Genomic DNA, 22,456 nt, shown 5'->3' on the forward strand with positions numbered 1-22,456 from the left:
ACTGCTTTCACAACACTTTAGGGCTTTCAGTGATATTGTCTCTTTTGTCTTCAGTAATGATTCACTAAATTTCCGTGACCAAAGAAGACAGTAAGCTGTAGCATTGTCAAAATATTAAACATTATAAAACACCACTAGCTTATTTTACATATTCATAATACCTGTTTTCTGGATGACTTCAGAGCAAATGATCTGCCACAAAGGGCAGCAGATGTTGTGTCAGCATTCTTCTATTAAGCTTTCATGCGTACAAGTATTACCTATCCACCATTTTGCAATAGTAGAATACAATTGCGTAATTAGAAAGTGGACAGTTTGACAGACGCTGGTAGTGTGCTTAAGCTGGGTTCCTGTGGTCACTGGGTTTCCCCTCACATGACCCATCTTACTCAATATATTTTCTCTATTACACGTTTCACTCTTCACATGCAGTCCTCAAAGCAAAGAGGGAAGGTGGGGAGTTAACAGTAAATCATCTAAGAGAATTAGACACACTTTTGGAGTGGATTTGCCTTTGGAGTCTATAAAAAGTCAGCATCAAAAATCAGCAGTTGAAGGTCAGTATGCAAGTTTGATTTCAAACTAGACTAACTAAAAAACTCTCAGCAAGTTTTGAATTTTCAGAAAAATTAATTGGGAAAAATGAAAAGTAAAATTATAATGATAATAAAGTACACCTCTGGAACATTTCATGATGAATTATAAATTATATTTAGTTTTGTAGAAGACTAGAAGATCAAAAGTTTGCTAAAGGTTTGAAAAAAGTTTTACACTGATTCTCTGTCTTTTCTGCTTCTTAGTTATGTGAAATAAAAGAGAAGAGTTATATTAATGGACAGATTGATTTAACAATATATTGTGCTCATTCATATGATCTTTACATTGGTGGATTTTGTAGGAAACTGAAAGAAAACACTAATATAGTGAGACTCTAAGAAAAGAGGGGAAAGCTGCTTTTATTTTATTTAAAATTTTATTTAAAAAATGTTTAATTCACATCTGAGATAAACAATCTTTAATATGTCAAAAAAAAACAAACAAAACAGTGGCGTTCCCCTCCTTTTTAGATTCATAAAAAAAGACATAAAACAAATAAACACAAAATGCAGACGATGAAACTTAATCATATCAATCATATGAAAATACTCTATACTGTATACATTTTTTTAATAATGTTCTGCAACTGGTGCTTTTCAGTATAATACTTACTGACATTTTCCATTTGCTTGCTGCACGGAAATGTTACACAATAAAAGATACATGTGCTTATCACAGGGTGAGAAATGAAGTGATACCACATCCACAAATCTATTAGAAAAAAACACATATTTTGTAATGTTTTGCAGCATTGACGCACATTGGCGACTCACAACTGCCTAAACCTGTTTCCTGCCTGCATCTCCTGTGACAAGTTGTGTCAGTTGCACAGTTGCTGAAGCCGGGCTCAGATTCTTCAGTGGCTTTCATGATGGCTTCCAATATCACCACCACCTCCTCCACTGCCTCATTCTCTGTGCCCATCAGCGTCTCAGCTCAGGTCGGCATCGCAATCCTGACCCTGGCGTTTGTGCTGGGCTTCCCTGGGAACCTGTTTGTGGTTTGGTCTGTGTTTTGCAGAGTGAGGAAGAGATCAGTGACTTGTTTATTGGTGCTGAATCTGGCCATGGCGGATGCTTTTGTGCTGCTCAGTGCTCCTCTTTTCTTGCGGTACCTGGCCGGCGGCCGGGGCTGGGAGTTTGGCTCAGCGGCATGCAAGCTGGTGCATTACCTGTCAAATGTGAACATGTACGTGTCCATCTACCTCATCTGCCTTATGAGCATGGACCGCTGGATGGCTGTCACAAGGCCTTTTGTGTCTCAGAGAATGCGAACCAAGCGTTCCCTGTTGTTCCTCCTGCTGGGAGTCTGGGTGATTTCGTTCATCCTGGCACTGCCGATGCCCTTCTACCGCAGGTGAGCCTAAAATTTCTTTTGTATCTTTTGAATCTAATACATTTCTAAACTTGATTTTTTAACATCTGTCACTATGGAGATTAAGAACATGGATTTTTCTACAAACCCTTTCACAAAAGAAACCTGCAAATTTGTATGTTGAGGTAATAGGGGTGTATAAATACATAATTCAGATATGTCCTGACCTGTCTTCCGAATGACATAATTTACCACAAAGACAACACTATAGACACACGCAGACATCATACACACCTTGCTACAATCAGCGGAATTCACTCTTTACAGTTGTGTCAGTCGTCTATCCTCGATGGATATCTGAAAACCATTGATAGATGTACAAAAATCTGTTCAAATCACATAAAAAGCACTCCTTATGAACTTAAGATCTTGGCTCATAATAGTCAGATTCAAACTTTTTCTTCGGTGACAAAGTAATCCAGGTGGTTGTTGTCTGTTCAGTGTGAACGGGAGCTTCTGTCAGCCAAATCAGCATGACTTCTCCTTATGCGGATGTGCTAACATGCACAACTAACAGACTAAAAACAAATAATGATTTAAAGCTGATATTCAGACATAATTCTGCAAGATGGTCTATAACTTTTTATCAGTTTTCATTAGATTAGTTAGGCAGGGCAGGATAAAGATGGACTGCTGTTCCAGCCCCTTTCTTGACTTGACAGAGAACTAGAAACAGAGAGTTGAAGTTAGGGACTGTTTTGAAGGTGCCATGACCTCGTGTATTTCTGCTTTGTATTTTTCCACTAACTTCCCATCCTGCTTTTACTAATGATTTCCACCCAGACCTTTAACAGTTACACATCTTTTATTTAGATTACGTTTAGACTTTTTTCTTTTTTTGAAGGTGGGTTTCTAATACACATCGTGTTTTATTATTTGATTAATTCAGGCCTCTAAACTTGTAGATTTATGGGAGAGGCATCCACTTTGTTTAAATCTGGATACAGCTATGAATGCAGCTATTTTTGTGACATAAACAGATACAGATGATATCTTTGCATTACACCCTTGGGAAGTAATTTTCATTGTTTACACATAGCACTGACCACTCTGAGCTGTGCAGAAAATAAATCATAAATATTTGGTTATCTTTCTACTTAACAGAATAGAGAAAAAAAAAACAAATACCTACAATACAGTGATGCATTTTAATAGTTGAAGGTTACCAACTTATCTGGATTTCTACTGTGTTAACATGTAACGATAAAAAGAATTGTACAGAGAAATATGGAGCTATGTATTTTATTTCTTAATTATTTTCACGAACAAAAGTTTGTAATAAAGTTTGAAAACACAGATACGGAAGTTTATTAACAGCAAAACCAAATCCAAACTGTGAATCTGTAAATCAAAATTTGGGACCATGCATACAGATTTGTACATTTAAATTCAGTTTTGGTCATATCTGGCCTTATTATATTCTCCAGCTTGTTCTCCAGCTTTCTCTAGCAAAGTTTTTTTTTAAAGTTAAAGCTCTTGAAACTGTAAAAAGTTATTTACTGTGCCAACAATTTTGGATAACTGGCTGCAGCAGATCATGCCCATACTTGACTGTTGTGTCTTACCTTTTTAGATGATTAAAATAAAAGCTGATGAAGCATACTGAAAGAGCATGATGCAGATGTGGTCTAACAAGATAACACTTGACTTCCAGGTCAAACCCAGTGTGCTCTGCTCTCAGAGTGAGCCGCTTTGGAGACAAGAAAGCAAAGAAAGCTCACTTCCTCACTTAAATCGAGAGACACAGTTCATCTTGAGGGCTCAATTAACACTTTTTTATGTCTTTATGTGCTCCCAAAACCTTTTCTGCTCTTACAAATCCATTTTAAGAGCAGAAATCTGATCTATTCTGGTACACACACTGTTTCACCCACTAAATCTGTTTTGTGGTTGCTTAATAGTTTTGTCACTAATTAACTTCCATACATATAAAGCTGTGGCATGAATTGATGGCAAAACTTTGACAGTGACTGTAAATTAGTGTATGATCAGAAAAATGCTGGTATATCTGCTGTAGGTTAGAGCTAATAAATTAATCAAAACATGAATTACACTTTGTTACAGTCTTGACTCAACACATGTCTCATCATCACATTCACTTTATATTTGTCTACTTTTTCCCCCTCTTTTTCTCCTACAGCAATCTTAAGAAGACATTTCCAAACAATGTCACCCTGAGATTTTGCGTCCCGTACCACTGGCGCAGCGTGGGTCACCAGGTATTCCAGTACGTGTTTGAGACCGTCATGGGCTGCCTGGCGCCCTTGTCCCTCATCATCTCCTGTTACTCCTCCGTCATCTGTCGTCTGAGAAACGCCAAGTTCCACCGCAGAAGTCAAGGCAGCCGCTTGATCCTGCTGATCATCAGTGCCTTTGCCGTATTCTGGCTGCCCTATCACATCATCAACATCATAGAGGTGATTTTGAACAGGACATTAAAACACCAAATTCACCATTCTGAGAGACATATAGCATCTTTAAACCCACAAAAAAAGAGAATGTGGCAATTTTGGACAGTGTTTCTACTGACATTTTAGTAAAATACTAAATGCTAGTGCTGCAGAAATGTACATTATAAACTTTATAGCCATTATAGAGTATTTTAGAGACCTTTTATTGTTGCTACTGGATATATCCTCAGCTATTATCTTAGAACTGGCTTTTATTTGATAACTTACTCCTTTATCTCTGTTTCCCTTCCCTCCCCTAACTTCCCTCCTCCAGGTGATTGGTCTGTTGGGCAGTGAATCAGTGCGTACAGCTGCTCTTACAGCCCGTCCCAATGTCACGGCCTTCGCCTACTTCAGCAGTGCCGTCAACCCCATCCTCTATGTGTTCGCCGGCAGCTCCCACATTCGTCAGGCTGGCCTCAGTTTCATGGGCAAACTGTTCGAGGCCACCAACTCGGAGAGCAGGAGCACGTCAACTACCCGCAGCGGCCGCACAGGCTCTTCACCAGATGAGAGCTCTGTTCTGCAGACAATGTCGGTCAAATTGGGGAAGGCTTTTAAAGGCAAGAACAAGGAGAGCAGCAGCAGCATGGCAGCGAGAGATTCGGAATTCAATACTCTGGCAAGTGTTGAGCAGGTAGAATAGTTCCAACTCAAACCATTTTACTTGGACTACATTTTACAATAAATTATTTAAACTGTGTGAGTTCACTCATAATCTTGTAATTTTGAGCTTTCACTTCCATGAGCTTTATCACATTAGACATTAAACTGAAAAATCAGCATACTGTCAACAAAATCTCAATATCATTGCTAGTTGAAGAATCAATTTAAGGAAATATCACTTGGTTACAACAAGAAAAACAGTCTCTTGGTTGTTTGCCAAACTTCTTTGAACTATATGTACTTTCTGCATGTATCTATTTAAAGTTATAATCCTTAAGATATCAGTTGTGGTAAGTCATTACTGCAGCAAACACTCCTTGATCAGCTACTTTGTCAGAAATACAACAGAGGAGAAGCTGGCATATCTGTTTACAGCGCAGCCAAACAAAGTTGCATGTGGGTGGCCTGTCACCTGCAACGCTTCATCTGACAGATCACTGTGGCTGCTCCTTGTTGTTCCCTTATTCCCTGCAATATTTGAATGATCAGCTGTCACAGCATGTCAGAAATGACCATACGCCAGGTCCAAGTACATGCCAAGTGTCCATGGCAAATAAGATGCAATGTTATTGCTGAAAAAACAGGGTTTTATCTCATGAATAGGGATTATAACTTTAAGTGTGTATGTTACAAAGGGAAATATGTTTACTTCCTCACCAAAGCATTGTTAGTCCAGAAATGGACAAAATCATTATCATTTGTTTGTGTATTTTATATGATTGTTATTAGCCTGAAACTTTATATACATTATCATTTTATCTATGTAAATTATCATATGTATTTCAGATGTGTGGAATTTATTATGGTTTTAATACGTAGCTTACAACTTTTATTTAAATTCTATGTAACTGCTGTAAAGTCTTATGTTCAGGAACTCATAAATATGCATATAATGTATGTGGTAATTTGTACTCAAAAACAAAAAACAATGTTTGTTAACTTAATAAAACTCTTTTAAAGTTTCTTTTAAGTTTTTTCCATACAAGTACACAAAGCACTAGCTTGCAAAAATGAATGATTCATTTCAAGGATATATAAATCAGGCAACTTATGCAATTCTCAGCAGCACAACATTTCGCAATCAACATTTCACCAAGACGTCCTTCCTTTTACTGCTTAGTGGATCAGTGTGTCCGCTATTTCATAACATCTGACTAACACGGCCAAGTTGCAAGATTTCATGTGGTAATTCAAAGTACATGCCAAGTGGCACTGAATGCCTATTACTGAAAAAACAAGGTTTTATCTCATGTAAATAAGGATTATAACTTTAAGCGTGTATATTACAAAGGAAAATTACTCTTCCTTATGTTGACTTTCTCACCAAATCATTGTTGGCCCAGATATGGAACAAAATCGTTATCATTCGTTTGTATATTTTATATGATTTCTAGTCATGGCCTTTTTTTGTTATTAGCCTAAAAACTTTATATACATTATCATTTTATCTATATAAATGATCACATCTATTTTAGATGTGTGGAATTTGTTATAATACCTAGCTTATATATATACTACTTATGCAATACATACATACATACATACATACATACATACATACATACATACATACATACATACATACATGCATACATACATACATACATACACACACACACACACACACACACACACACACACACACACACACACATATATATATGTTTGTTAACTTAATAAAACTCTTCAGTCATTTACACAAGTATATATACTATATACTATATACCTATATACTACTTATGCAATACATACATACATACATACATACATACACACACACACACACACACACACACACACACACACACACACACACACACACACACACACACACACACATATATATATATATGTTTGTTAACTTAATAAAACTCTTCAGTCATTTACACAAGTACACAAAGTACTGGCCTGCAAAATTAACTTATGTTTAAATTATGTTATTTATGCAATGTTCAGCAGCACAGAACATTTCATAATCAACATTTCACCGAGGTGTCCTTCCTTTCACTGCTCTGTGCATCACTCTGTCCTCTATTTCTTCACACCTGACTAACACGGCCAAGTTGCAACATTTCATGTGGTTAATTCTCTGTTTAGGCCTCAAATATTCTGAGAGAACAACAAGTGGAGGGGAACAATGTCACAGGAAACATGAGTTACGCATAAAGATGTTGATTGGAAGGACGTTGACATAAAGAAATCATGATCGTAACCTGGTGACACAAGTGTACAGGATGATGATGAGATGCAACTGACATTTCTTCATCAATAAGTGTAAACTCCCAACCTATAGCAGCCAAGAGGCCTGATGCTGTGAGAGCCACACAAGAATGTTAAAAACCTTTAATCATCTTAACAGGTTTAACACACGCTATCCCCACTCTAATGTAGCTGCTACAGACTATAGTGGCAGTTTTAACCATGTTCCAATTCCTAGGCCTATTAATCTGCAAAGTATCTTAGTTTTGACTCCACTTTTCTTTTGAAACCCAATGTACTCACAAGTCCATGGGAGGTGGGGAAAACACTGAATGAAAACTTATTTGAAATCCAGGGGTTCGCAACCTATGGCACGCATGCCCACGGTGGCACATGAGGCCACAAACACAGGCACGCAGAACAGTTCAATAAAAATATTTTTTAAATACACAGTTGTTTTTTTTTTATAAAAAACATTTAAAAAAAACCCAAACATTTCTCAATAGAAAATATAGTCAAATGGTGAACACACATGAACAATCTGATTTAAAATAATACTGAAATAGTAGTGAAAACAGCTAGCTCGCTTTCTTTTTTGCTTCATTTCAAGAACAACTGACGATGGCTGAAGCAAAAAAAACAAAAAAACAAAATAGGTTGCCTAATACTCGCCTCTTTCAACCATCTTGGACAAATAAATTCAGATTTATTTCACTAAAGGGCCGAGCTGTGTGCACTCTCTGCTGTGAAAATGTAATTTTGAAACAAAGGAGAAAAACCTCAAAGATAAGGCTGATAAGCTGAATCAATTAAGAGGGCAGTGGCCCAGTATGGTAAGCAAAGCAATGTGTTTACAACTCTATGTGACCGCAAAAACCAAGCTACAGAGGGCAACTGTAAAGTCATGCAGTGCATTGCTAAACACAGGAAGCCATTCTCTGATGGAACATATATACAGGAGGCTTTCCTCAGCAGTTCGGAGATCATATTGGATGGGTTACCAAACAAAGACACAATCATCAACAGGATCAAAGAAACACCAGTTTCTGCGAGAACTGTAGAGAGGCACATTACCGACATGGCTGAAAATGTAAGGCACCAGCAAACTCTTGCATTGCAAGATGCATCAGAATTCAGTGTAGATCTTGACGTTTAGCAGTGGATTGCGACAAAGGAGAGACACGTGAGGAACTTGTTGTTTAAAGCATGGTACCACTTAAGGGAAAGATGTGGTGAAAACATGAGCATTTTGAAGAGAGAGGAGTTGATATCTAGAAAATATTTGCTGTTACCACCGGTGGAGCCCCCACCATGGCAGGGAAGCAGAAGGGATATGTGCCTCTGATTGAAAATCATCCTGTGATGAGGTTTCATTGCATTATTCACCAGGAAAATTTGTGTGCAACAATTTCAAAGACTGATCTTAATAGCATGATGGCTAAAGTGGTGAAAATAGTTAACTATACTGTTTGTTTGCTCCTCTTTGACACACCGTCAGTTCAGATCTCTGCTGGAGGAGATGGACAGTATTTGCCACTCCATTGCAGTGTTAGGTGGATGTGTGGCAATAAGGTTTGAACGGTTTGTAGAGTGCTTTGATGCAATCAAAGCCTTTCTTATTGTGAAGGAGCGAGACAACCCTGAGCTCGATGATGAGAAATGGCTTGTGAAACTCATGTTCTTAACGGATATCACAAGTTCAATGTATAGCTGCGAAGTGCAAAGTGCTGGCTGTGTTTGACGCATGGATGGCATTTGTGGTGAAGACTGAAGTCTAATCACAGGACATTCACAGTGAAACCTTTCGTTACCCCAAGCACTTGAACGAGCTGTAAGGGCATCAACCCATCAACTGGGATGACGTCAGCATGTACATGTGCGAGCTGGAGTCAGAGTCCTGTGCCAGATTTCCAGGACTTCCAGCAAAACAGCCCATTCTTTTCTTTTTTGATAAACCGAGAGCACTTGAAGAAGAACATCATGTCCTTCTTTCAGTAGACAGGGATTGAGGCGTTTGAAATGTAGCAGATAGAACTCAATGCATCCTTGCTGTGGGCATCTAAATTCACACAGCTGTGCAAAACACTGGAAACTGCCGACATCGATCAAGGGGCCTCAATTCTGGCCTGTTGGGAAAGCTTTCCAAAGAAATTTGACTGTCTGAGGAAGGTGGCGTTTGCATTGATCTCAGCATTTGGAACCACATATATGTGCGAACAGTTATTCTCACATATGAAGCCAATTTTGAGTCACACATGCAGCTGAACAACAACAGACCATTCAGAGGTGTGATGTGTCAAACAGAAAGTCTCCAAATAAACACCACAGATCACGCAGCTCAGCAAAGAAAGACAGGGATAAAGGTCGCACTAAATCAGTGTATGTGCCCTAGTAATTTTCATACATTTGAACAAATAATAAAGTGTGTGTGTGTAGAGTGCAGATCTTTTGGCATGCAGAGTCTAGCCAGGGAGACAAGCAGCAGCAGTAAATAAATAAATAGATAAATGCTGATGAAAATTAACTGCCACTCAGGTTTGTGATTTTTTTTTTAAACATTGTAAAAGTGGCACAGGACATCCAAAAGGTTGCTGACCCCTGTTGTATTCCAAACTGTAACACACAGGTTATTACTTGCTATCTAAATGTACACATTATACATTAAATGTTTAAATGTTTCAATCTGAACTTATTTGCAGATTCCTCTACATCTTAGCAGCACATTTTTAGAGCATTATTCCACCTGTGCAATAAAACCACCTTTACAGTACAATCCACTGTTGCAAACAACAAAAATATATGTTCCTGCATTCTAGCACCCAAGAACAAAAAATTAGAAAGTTATATACATAACATTAGCAAAGTCCACCTACAATCCTCTTCAAAATATACTTGAACTGTACATATACCATGCATAAACTGAAAAATCAGAAATGGGAAACAACATTTTTATAAAGTTATCCTCATTAAACCTTAGTAGATGATTAAATCCCCCAATGTGATGTTTGTTTCTTAGCCACTATTTTGCCATTTGACCCACCTTTTGAATAAATACTGCATTGTATTCTGTTTGTAATAACATGTCAAATTATGGCATGAAGGAGAATGAAAAGACAAAGTCTTCACATGAAGGAAAGAGCAACTGGACAGGAAATTCTTCTAAAAGAATAAATAAATGGAGAAGATTTTTTCATAAAATATGTGTTTGAATAGTCACTGACTGACAGTGGTGTCTGCCGATTTCAATTTCTGCTTTGTTTGCTTTTTCTCTCTTTCTCTGCCTCTCCCTCATTGCTGATTTAATAACCCAATGTGTCTCAGGAGATAAAGCACAACAGTTAGGTCACCATCAGGTTCAATACCAGTTTGACTCACATGAAAGAAGAAAACAAAACATAACGAAACTTAATATGTAGAGCTTGCAGAAGTGGAGCATTTCCTTCAGTCCCAGAAATAGAGCACTCAGTCATTAAATACACTTTTAAAATGTGTAAGCCACTGGGTCAAAAAGCTACCTTGTGGATCACTCACTGTAGAGCATTGTCCTTTCAAAGAAATCCATTTCTAATAGAAAGGGAAATGCAAAAAGATAAAGAGACAATGAGCAGTCAGCGGAAAAAAGCCTTTAATGAAAAGAAAGGGATCAACATTCAAGACTGTTGTTCATTTTATTATTCTTATCTATTTCCTTGTCTCCTGCATTGCTGTAACACACAAATTTCCCCTCTGATGGATCAATAAAGTCTTATTTTATCTTATCATATTATCTTGCCAGCCATCTGTGCAGCACACATATCCACTCTAGCTGTATTAGATTTCTATCACAGGAAGCTGTTTGTGAGAGTGGAACATTGAACGGCATCTATATAGGACAAAACTGTTGTGCAATGCAAGACATGCATCATTGTGGTTTTGTGACCTCATTTAACATCACCTTGGATTGAAGAAGTTGAGTCAAATAATGAGAAGTTATTTCACTGAAATTTTTTGAGGTTTTGCACAAACTGTTAGTTGACTTTGAACATGTAGTCCAGAATAAATGACAGACAAAACTCTGTGTACAAGACTCAATAACTAAACTCAATCACAACACATTATTAATATGATAAATTAAAATAAAAGCTAATTTTAATTTAATCAGTACAGCCAATGGTCCACATCAGTCTGGTGGGCGTACTGGAGGACCTGCTGACTTGTGTGCAGAACTTCTTGCCGTCCTTTTCTCAAAGCGGGCTGCTCACATAAAACATGATAAATCCTGACATTTTGACTGACAGACCGACTGAATGAGACCAACCAAAGCAGCAGGGGATTATTATTAGATATTTCAATAATTAAAATCAATTTTTCAGACTTAAGAAGACCCACAGAAGACATTATACAATTGTCTTCACATAGTAAGTAGCAGTCCTTCCCATGATGAGTAAATTGACCTTAATTTGTATAGTCTGCGGAGTTTCCCTTTCTGCGGTGTCTGGTAGAGAGTGAGAGTATTTTTAGTAGCTGACATTAGAAAAATAATAGCAAATTTTGGAAGAGAGACGTGAGAAAGAACATTTCACAAAGCTCCATGGATGACGTATTAACCACTAGGCCACCAGGGCACCCAAAAGTGAGTTATCATTGGAATTGTTTTGGATTTATTACAGATAAGCAATGAAGGGGGACAAAATATTCTGAATTCTTTGAATCTATTCTCTCTAGAAAACCTGATTATTTTAAAGTGAAGGATCCTTTACTGTACATGTCATTTGGCCAAAGCTATAATGATGATGTTTCAGATCATTTCCAACTCTGGAGTAGTTTTTTCTGCTATAAACGGCCATTGGGGCTGTAGTACCCATGTTTTTTCTCCTTTTCTACCCATTGTTTCCCACACACACTAGAGAGGCACGTCTACTGTCACCCGGAGAGCTGCAAAATTATTTTCTTTAATATCACATGCACTTGTTCTGCATTGTCACTTACAAGTACAAGTTCAGACAATTTAACATAAACACCTCAATAAAACGAACCTTTCCCCCTCAGAGTTAAAACCATTGATTTCTGCTCAGCATACACAGTAATTGATTAAACTCACATTCCTAAACACAAAAGACTGCATCTGAGTGATTGAAGTTATATCACAGAAAGACAACAGTATGAACAAGTGGAAATGGGTACTGTTTTGTGTTTTTGTCTTGGCCTTGAGTCCGTTTGGGCCAGATCTTGACTCAGACTCCACTGCTATTTGGACTTAAACTGTCGCTTAGGTACCTTCAGTGTGTTCAGTATCTCTGATGTGCCAAATATGATCAGCGTGGGACCTTTTTGCACTATAGTACTATTGCGCCTTCCACAAAAATTTAAAATACTGCCTTCAAATATTGGCAAAGTTCCTTGGCTTTCCTTCAGTTAAAGACTTTAATTTTTAATCAGTCAGGTGAAGAAGTGGCAGGGTACAAGCTGCTAGATCTGTATATGGGTGTGGCATAGCCCCAAGTTTTTCCCAGCACTTCTCCTTGGGGTCATAGCGATGCACCCACTTGGTATCCCTTGCTGTGTCTGCTGAAGACCCTCCTACAACATACAACCGGCCATCAAGTACAGTAGCCCCTGGTGACAGATGAGGCCGAGGCAGGGCGGGGATGGAGGACCAGGAGTCGTGTTGGGGGTTGTACAGCTCACAGAGGAGTTGGTCTCCAAAACCGATCCAGAGAGGCTGCAGCCCTCCGGCTACGACCAACCCCCTCCCCAAGGCTAACATGACATGACCTGCCCGTCCCGCTCCTGCAGTCATGGGTGCTCTGGGAGAACAGCCACGGGAAGGGTGGTAGTGCCACATAGTGGGGAGGCAGCGCTGATGAAGGTCGCAGCCCCCCGAAATATAGATCTGCCCATCCAGTACGGCTGCAGCATGGCCGCAGATAGCTGTGTCCAGAGGGTGAGCCCGCCTGCAGGGGAGAGGACACAAAGTTACCAGCTGGGTGAGGGTGCCTATCAGAACAAAGTGATAAATTACACCTTACTGTTTAGTTTTATGACCCTCGAAACTTTCTATGACCTACATGTTACCCTCAAAATTCTCCTCAAGTGGCTGTAAAGTGAGATAGAACTTTTTTCATGGTTTTGAAAATATGTTTTTCAAATGTTATGTCAAATGGAAAATTCTTGCACACAGTCTGTCATCATGCTTCCATGTAATTCAGCTCCAGTTATTTTATGTTTGGAAACTAGCCTCAGGTTAAAATCAAGTAACTTGCTTCTTAACATTTTGTAGTGAAAGTAACACTATACCTCCAGGCATTTTCCTCGGGAGTGTAGTACTCCACGGCATCCAGGTATTGGCTGTCGTCACTGTTACCACCCAGGGCAAAGACCTTCCCTTCTAGACACACAGCAGAAAAGTAGTCCCTTTGACACAGCATGTCAGGCAGTCGTTCCCATTTACATTCGGTCAGGTCAAACCTAGAGAGAGGAATAGAGTAGATGCTTAAAATTTTTTTAAAAAATGACCTTTATTTGTTTTTGATTAGTTTATGTTGGATTTAGAGAAATATTTTATTGGGAAATAGCTAAAACTATATCACAACATGTTCAGCATGTTGAGAGGTGGCTTTGCTGTTGGCTAAACAAGGCAGCTACTAGACCAGTTATATATTTATAAATTTAAAACAAATTACTTAATAGGTAAAAGAACTGATAGTGAAGAATATAAGTTTATGAGGAAAAATAGCATGTTAAAAATGTCAACTTTCATTGCACCTCTTCCAGTCTGTTTTAGTGCAACTGTGGATAGGGTGGCAGTGGCATGATAGTGATGTTTCATTAATCTCTGTATTTGTTATAGAGTCCAACAGTGCCCCCAAATGTCAAGTATTTAAACTGTGAACTGTCCTTTCAAAACAAAAACAGAGCTGGAAGGCTATTTTTGGATATGGGGCATGAAGAGACTGTGGGATCAGTACTGATATCACACATGGGGGCATATTTAGCTACTGATGCAAAACACCAAGGGATCACCAGGAGAGCAACATTGGGATGTGTCATATCGAGACAATCTGAAAGGCTGCATAGGCCTTTTCATGTGAGACATGTCACAATAGGAAAAGCACAGGTTTAAATGATAAAATTGGAACTTTGCCATCCATATTTTTACCCATAAAATTAAACCTGCATTGCCTGCAAAAACTGATTTTTTTGGCCATTAGGGGGCAGCAGAAACAAGTTGACAGCAAACTGTTGTTTATATACATATCCAGCAGTTATGAAGCATTATCAATATTCATTTAGAGCTGTGTTTCTTCTGTAAGTCCAATGTTCACTCTTTCAGCTCTGTTTTTGCTCTCCACAATCTCCTGAGGGAAATATATGGCCATTTAGCTGCTAAATGCTCCATGTTCACCAGCTAGTCGCTAACTGTGTTTGTTTGTTGTTTGGTGCTGAATTGGTAGTGTACAGTGTCTTTTTAGGGTTTTTTTGCTCAAATTTAACGGTATTGAACATTTGCACAAAATATCAAACACCAGTAGCTGAATTTCTGGCCTCTATGAAGTGCTCCCAACCCTACCTCAAAGCACACTTGAGGATGTCCAGTGATCCATAGTACATGCGTCCTCCCAGGATGTATAGTTTGTCCTTGAGGAGGCAGACAGAGTGTCTGAATCGAGCTGGTTCAGGGAGCTTGGCCAATGGCTTCCACTCTATGCTTCTAATTAGACCGGGTCCATGGTGGAGCTGGTGAACATACCACAATGTCTGGTTGGGAACCCTCCTCATGAATTCATCATCGACTGTGTCGCCACCGACCAGAACCAGAACCTCAAACAGGACAGAAGCAGGGATGGGTTGTATTTACTCTACTATATTTCTATTTCTAATTAAACTGTATTTTGATGTGTTTTTATCAACCTAGAAATACAATAATACAATAAAAACAATGTTAAACTGTAAGGTTATTATGATGAGTACGTAGTTTGGGGTGCGAGGTCGGCAATCAGGCCCTCTGTAATCGCCGTTTAGGAGGCTTCGAATAGCCTCTAGTGTTTCTTTGGCCCCAGGGCTCCTGCGAAGAAGGCTACAGCTCAGGGCCTTCTGGAGCTCCGAGTTGCTGAGGAGGGGGAGACGAACTAGGAAGAGCAGGCCTGGCAGAAATGGGAGTCTTTCTTTGGGGTTGTCCTCCACCCAGCTCACTACTGCATTGAACACCACGATCTAAGAATGAAGGGGAAAAAAGAAGAAGAGAAATTCATTTCAATTTACAAGGTTCTCACATCAGAATTATTGTCTTCTTTGTTGACATTCAAGGTTTCAAAATTGGCAGGATAAGCCATGGTACTGGTAAAACTTGTTCAGCAATTGACAATCTTGTTGATTTATAAGTCTTTTTTTGTCAAATCTACAAATTTATGACAATTTTCAAGGCCCTAATTAAAGTGGTTAGTAAAAAGTGCAAAATGTCTGTAACATGTCAAAAAATGACAAATGCCCACTACAAATGACCAAAGTCCAAAGTGATCCCTTCAAATTGCTTATTTTGTCTGAAAAACACTCAGAAATTCAATAAATATTCAGTTTGCAATGATATGAAATGAAAAAAGGAGGCAGGCTAATCCCATTTGAGAAGCTGGACTGGTCATAATTTTATTCATGATACCTTCATACAGGTCATACAAGACTACAAAAAGAAACAACATTTCTAAGTACATACTCACTATGTGACTCAGATTCCCATTGAAAGTTGGTTGGTTGGTTGTTTTTCTCTTATCTGCAAAACTATAGATAGTGGTAATGTTGCATAAATTGTAGGCCTATAAGAGCACATTCTTGTGGCCTGGGGGGTTAGTTTAACATGTTTTCTTTTTTTCTCAAAACATTTAGACTTTATGGTTATGAAGCTGCTGTTTTTTGACCATCATTAGTAAAATAAAAGAAAAAACAGTATTTACCTCACTGTCTACACACAGCGAGTCCTTCTCAAGCAGCCTGTCCAGAAGGGGATAGGGGACATCCTTGAACTTCTCTCCAGCAGAGATGCATTGGAAGTGGGCTAGGATGTACTCCTCTGCAGCCTGCCGCAGCTGTACCAGCCCATAGGTCTCAGCCAGCACCAGCACGTCCAGACAGGTGCTTTCATCCATTCTGTCCCGCAGGAAGTCGATGCACAGAGAGAGTGCCCCCTGTAGCTGGAACTGCAGCAGTGCATCTGTAAGCTCCCAAATCTGCCTCCAGCCAAGTCTGAGCTGACCTGTGTAGATGAAGCCGAGTATGGATTCAATGACCCAGGATGACACGCCTCGCAGGCACACAACGTCCTCACTGGATTCCCGTAACCCTCCACAGAGCAGTGCCCGGAAATAGTCCCCACCTGCGGCTAGCACCACACGGTGTGCTAAAAGAAGTGGAGGGAGAATAAAAGAGGGATATACAAGTAGAGAGAGAGAATAAAAGTGTAGAAAATTAGGGAAAAGTAGAGCCACCAGCAAGCAGATACAAGGCTTCCTCACCAAAACTCCTCAATAAATGACTGACGATCTGAAATGTCTACTAAGTCTTTCTTCAGGGCTGGACCAAACCACAGACTATGACAACACCCAATGACAGCCCTCTGAAACATGCATTTACAACTTAATCATCAGCATATCTCAATCGGCAGATGCGATGACACTTTTCTCTGATCTATTTCTGACATAATTCTACTGTATAACCGGATGTTTTCTGCACTTGCAACAGCATACCATGAGTTAGCATGTGTCATGGAGGAATAATAGTACACAGGTTTGCAGCCTAACTTGAAACATCCATTGTATACATTTGCGTAAAAGGGTGACTCACTATTCATAAGTATGAAAAAACTCACTCGCTTGTTGTAATCACTGTAACTTTCTCCTCCTACCTGCATAGCTAACAGCTGATAGCAACAAGTTTACAACCTATTCTGGGAAAGGGTTACAGGGAAATGTACAAAATCTCTAAATTAGGTGGAAGTACGTGAGAGGTTTACGTGATAATGGTGCACCAAACAAAAATTTGATACTAGCTTGTCAAAATAACTCAACATGGAGAGCATTTAGCAACATGGATTGGTGATAAGAGCATCTGAAGGAGACATTTTCCTTTAAACTGACATTTTTTTCCACCTACTGTAGTTCCTCTCAACTCCAGCTCCATCCAACAAGTCTGCCATACTAAATTGTGCAAGAAATGCTGTGAGATTATTGACTTAAAGAAATATTATAGATGTAAAATGATTATGTAAATATCCTACAGCTTTATAAACATTTCTACCGATAATTTATCAGAAGGTTACATTGGAGAGGGGATCTAGACAGGGTTTCCCACTTCTCCCACTCCTTTTTGCTCTAGAAATCAGAGTTGGGCAAAATTCAAAAGGTGTCAGTATAGGTAAACTTAATTTATTTGCTGACGATCTTTTGAGGTATTTAACTATTTTGGAAAAATCAATACTGTCTTTGTTTAAAAAAAAAAAAATCTGAATATTCAATTGCCTCAGGTTATAAAATGAATATGGAGAAAACAGAAATAATGGCCATAGGAAACATAAAAACAAAACACAGGCCCAACAATATTGTTCTCATTGCCTCCCAAAATGACCCAGGATGTGACATCACACACTGTTGCCTCTTACCCGGGTATTTCTCTCCATTCTCTGCTTGTATAGTGACATCACACCCTACTCCTCTTTCCCATAAGTCCCTGATGACAGTCAGGCTTTTCTCTATTTCTTCAGCTGCAGAGGTCGCAACCTTTGAAGTACATTTTGACATGAGCCGCTCCATCTCAAGGCATTTGCAAGCATTCAACACCTCCTCCATTATCCCGTCTTTACCCAAGTCTACAGCCACATCTCCACAGTATGAAAAGTCCAGAACAGCCCTTAACCCAACTGGGGTCAAACAACGGGCTATTTCCTCCACTTCAAGCACAGGTTTTTGTTTTAAACCAAAAAACGCGTCTGGCGTTTGACTGGCAGATGCTAGCACAAGTCTGTGAGCTTCGAAGGAGTTGTTTTGGAGAGGAAAGGTGCAGTCTAGGAGCAGTCCCTCCTCCCGAAGGCTCTGTAGGCAAGTGAAGAGACACTTGGAGTGTGAGGGGAGCATGCAAGAAAGGAGATCTGGGTCTTCCTTGGGGAAGGGGGGATGATGCCTCAGTTTTGTGTCTGTGTCACATTTTTGGTTTAGGAGGAGAGTCCCTGGTCTTCCTTTTCCACCAGGACCTGAATCTTTTCTGTTTCCCACCCTTCCTTCTTCACCTCCATCCCTTCTGTCTACCCTTCTTTCTCTCCTAATTCCTGATACTCCTTCTCTTTCTTGCTGTTTGTCTCCAGTCTTTCCCTGAGTCTGGAGTGTCCTTTTGTGGACAGACACGCTTCTGACCTGACCCACTTGCTTGTCACGATGCAGACGTCCAGACATTTCCTGTCAAGGTGCATTGTACCAAGAACAGAAGAGCAAAATGGGAGAGATGAGTAAGACAAGGAAAGCACAGGGACAGTAGGGAGGAACAGTGTGAATGCTGCTTTCCTGGAAATGTCACATACTGTAGTCATTGCACTAATGTACTTTCAGAGACACATTGATTTCCCTTATGACCCCTGTGGTGTCTTTTGTGCTTTCTAAACGTAACCTCGCCCACAAAATGAACGATAAACAATGTCAGTATGAGCGACGCTCCCAAGTTCACAGGAGGTTACAAGCATCCTAGTCATTCTCTCTCACAAGCATGTTAGTCACTCACTCTCTTTAGCAATGCTGAGAGAGTTGACTGTGTCAATACCCAAACATCACTCTCTTGAGCAATCCTGTTTGTGTGCATATCCCTATACTCCACAGAGGTTAATATATGGAAAGTTACAACCGTTTTTCAAAATAAGAATCTCTGAAACACCCAGTATCTCTGGGAGACATGGGATACAGCAGCAGAACACAGTCTTTTCAATTAACTATTGTAAGAGGAGTCTTCACTTTATTACAAATGGTTAATATCTCATTTCAGAACAAGACGCTGCTTAGAAACCTACCTTGTCGTTTCCTCTATCAGTGTGGGTGTAACAAGTGACTTTGACCAGGGCACAATGGCATTGTGAGCATGTGGGGTGCAGGAGGCAATGGAGCAGGTTTAATTATAGCTGGGTGCTGGCACTATGAAGAATACACTGCAAGAAGTTAAAACCTTTAAGAAATCAGGCAGTTTACAGACTAAGAAGTCTGTTTCTTAAACCACGAGGGAAAATGTGTGACTGTTCACTTTTTTCAATGCAAATTTTAAATTAAAGAGATTAAATTTTGTTATTAAAGGAGTGGTCGGCTTGAATTTAAGATGTTCTGTTTTCAAAAAAGTACAGCAAGTTAAGGACAAGGGAATTTCACCCACCGGACTGGCAGATACTTTTCTTGTTTATGGACAGTATTGTTTTTATAATTTAAAGGTATAAAAATGGATTACATGCTTCATTAAAATTCATATTTTTTGTAGTGTGTGACTGTAAACATCAACAATAACACAAGCTTTCTAGACACCCCTCTGTTACTACTGTTGTTTCTAAACAGTACAAATAAATCATACTTGGCTATGTGTAACATACTGTACAATAGTTTCTGTCATATATTTAAAAGTGTAAAAGCTGTGTGTGTGTCTGTGTGAATGAGTGTGTAAATGCGGATGTAAGAAGCCAAATTCTACTTATTGTGCCCTCACTATCTGTTGGGTATTGTTTGGTCATCACATCATGTTTAAAATAAGACACTTATTAGCTAGTTTTTGAATAGATATTGATTGACATTGTTCCATGTCTTTGGAAAGACATTTGGCTAAAAAAGTAGTCTTTTAGAATGACTAAAGTCCATGCTGAAGAGTTGGCAATGGTAAGAAATAGAACAGAGTAAGTAGAATGATTGGCCCTTTTACTATTTTTAGTGTGTATCTTATGAAAGCAGAGGAGGATCTGTAGTTCCTTCTTGTGAATTACTGACGTAGTAAACACTATTAGGTCATGTACAGTCAGCATTTCTAAACGTAGGTTGAGTCAGCCAGCAGAAAGTTTTCAGTTCAGCTGTTGCATCATCTCAGAACATCTGAAAATATACACAGTCATCAAGAATTACTGTTATGTTAAAAATGAATAACAAATGTACAAGTTCTTTTTAAATGAAAAAATCTATTAAAAACATTTCTCTTGGAAAAATAGGCACAATAATAATTTACAAGGATCTCTGGAGTGCCAGAATAAGCAACTGAAAATAACTAATACATTGAAGAAATATCCTTGCATAAATAATGAATAATGATCCAAAAACATTTCAGAAATGTTCATCTTCACATGTAATTTACTGCATGAGTTGAAAAGCTAAAGAGGGAATTATTTTGTTGTTAATATTTTGTCTTGGTAATATTTTTGTGCTGAACGATACTTATGTGGAATTTTTGCTGCCTTCTTCCCAGAAAACCACATTAAAATCAAGGGCGGTATGTGTAGTATTTTGAGTTTGCAGTATATATGCAGTAGGTGTAATTTTTCCTTTCTAAAATCAGTTATTGAGGCTACCACCAATCACCCGCTTGTTCTTCTGTTTACTCCAAACTCTGCTGTTACTGCTGTCAAAAACCCGAAAGACAACACACCCTGTGTTGTGTGATTTTTTTTTTTCTCAAAGATCGGCTACCAGAAATCATATGAACAGAAAATTTAAAAAAGGTTATCTGGGTATAAGTTGGAGAATATATAGTTATTGTTTATGACTTCATATTTGTAACACAATATGTGAAAATGAAAATGATAATCATGTTAAGATGGTTTCAGTTAGTTTCAATTCAAAGCATATGTTTCAAGGTTTGTTTTGAGACCAAAAGACATTTTGCTGGTCATCAGTTGAATGATCTGCTTTATTTCAACATTATTAACTAAAATGACAAATTAATGTTTAATTTTTTTCAGTGTAGATAAGAAGATGATAAGATGTGTGTATGTGCGTGTGTGTGTGGGGGAGGGAGGGGGAGGAAGGGGGAGGGATGGAGATGAGAAAGATGGGAGGGGATGTCACCTACCTCATCAAAGGTATAAATTTCGACAAGAGTTGCACTGTGAAATGAAAGAAGGGACATTTTTCATCTGTTGGTAATTATTCATCTGGAAAGCAACTGTGTAAGTACTTAAGACTTCTTTCTGCTTTAAAATAACTAAATATTATAAAAATTAAATGTTTTTATATGTCAGAATAAAATGTGTATAATGATTGGATTACTGTTAGGTTTTTGCTGTGAGTTTCAATAGTGTTTATCACTGTTAAAACTAACAACAGTAAGACTCATCAGTGATACTGAATCTTATGTTCATAGAAGCCAAATGCTGACTTTTATCATGAGTTAGTAAGAGGTTTTTTTATTTTTTTATTTTTTTTACAGTATCACAGTATGAATAATACTGTATATTCTACGAAAAACAGAGCACAAAATAGAGTAACATTGGCATATCTTGGTCTAACTGGAATAAACATACATTTACAAGATATTCGCACATAGTAAACCCAAACAATTTCTACTTTATAAGTATTACATATGGGAAATATATGTGAACAGAAAACACAATTTTAAGTATGTACATTGTACAAAAACTCATTATTTTTTATAAAAAGGAGACTTGAATGATTGTCATCAGTGTTGAATCAGTATGTCAAATGAGAGTTCTTTTTAACAGCATCAGTCACTATCAGTAAAATCAAACGTTTACCAGCTGTAATGGATTCACATAGTTACAGTGGAGGACATTTACAGTGTATTTAAAGCTGCACTGATCTTTTATTTTTAAATCAACAATGAATCAAAATACTATTTGTAATGTGAAAAGGGTTGCTAGTAGTGACAAACCCACAGAGAATTATCACCCGACTCAGCAGCTGGAGCGTTTCAGCCTCTATTAGCTAATTGTTTTGGTTTTCCAACTCACATGTTTGGTTCAGTCTCACTGCTCTCATCAACCTTGTGTCTAGCCTTGTCTGAGGAAGAAAAATATTTTCCGAACAAACTTCCATTAAGCCCTAATTTTTCCACACTGTTACACAGGAATCAGTAAAACTTGCTGATGGGGCAACTCACATCTAAACGTGCCGGGTTGGTCCACGGTGCTCTCCCTCATGTCTGTTTCTCAACCGATGAGGAAGGAGCTTCCAAGTATT

The 22,456-nt window shown here is 38.6% G+C and overlaps 2 protein-coding genes across 2 annotated transcripts; one reads left to right on the forward strand and one right to left on the reverse strand.

The window, feature by feature from the left end:
* Positions 1 to 440: 440 nt before the first annotated feature.
* Positions 441 to 6,050, forward strand: ltb4r (leukotriene B4 receptor). Its single transcript, XM_042401230.1, has 4 exons — positions 441 to 557; positions 1,347 to 1,953; positions 4,112 to 4,388; positions 4,696 to 6,050. The coding sequence occupies exons 2-4, from the start codon at positions 1,466 to 1,468 to the stop codon at positions 5,065 to 5,067; spliced, it is 1,137 nt and encodes a 378-aa protein (XP_042257164.1). The 5' UTR covers positions 441 to 557; positions 1,347 to 1,465; the 3' UTR covers positions 5,068 to 6,050.
* A 6,151-nt stretch (positions 6,051 to 12,201) lies between these two features.
* LOC121889343 (kelch-like protein 33) lies at positions 12,202 to 16,603 on the reverse strand. The gene is made up of 5 exons (XM_042401224.1): positions 16,214 to 16,603; positions 15,237 to 15,479; positions 14,836 to 15,086; positions 13,563 to 13,733; positions 12,202 to 13,219 (listed from the first exon to the last, which is right to left on the reverse strand). Exons 1-5 carry the CDS (start codon positions 16,403 to 16,405, stop codon positions 12,697 to 12,699), a joined length of 1,380 nt encoding a protein of 459 aa, XP_042257158.1. The 5' UTR covers positions 16,406 to 16,603; the 3' UTR covers positions 12,202 to 12,696.
* Positions 16,604 to 22,456: the final 5,853 nt, after the last annotated feature.

The sequence above is a fragment of the Thunnus maccoyii genome, chromosome 22, assembly GCF_910596095.1.
Source record: "Thunnus maccoyii chromosome 22, fThuMac1.1, whole genome shotgun sequence".
Classification (NCBI taxonomy): domain Eukaryota; kingdom Metazoa; phylum Chordata; class Actinopteri; order Scombriformes; family Scombridae; genus Thunnus; species Thunnus maccoyii.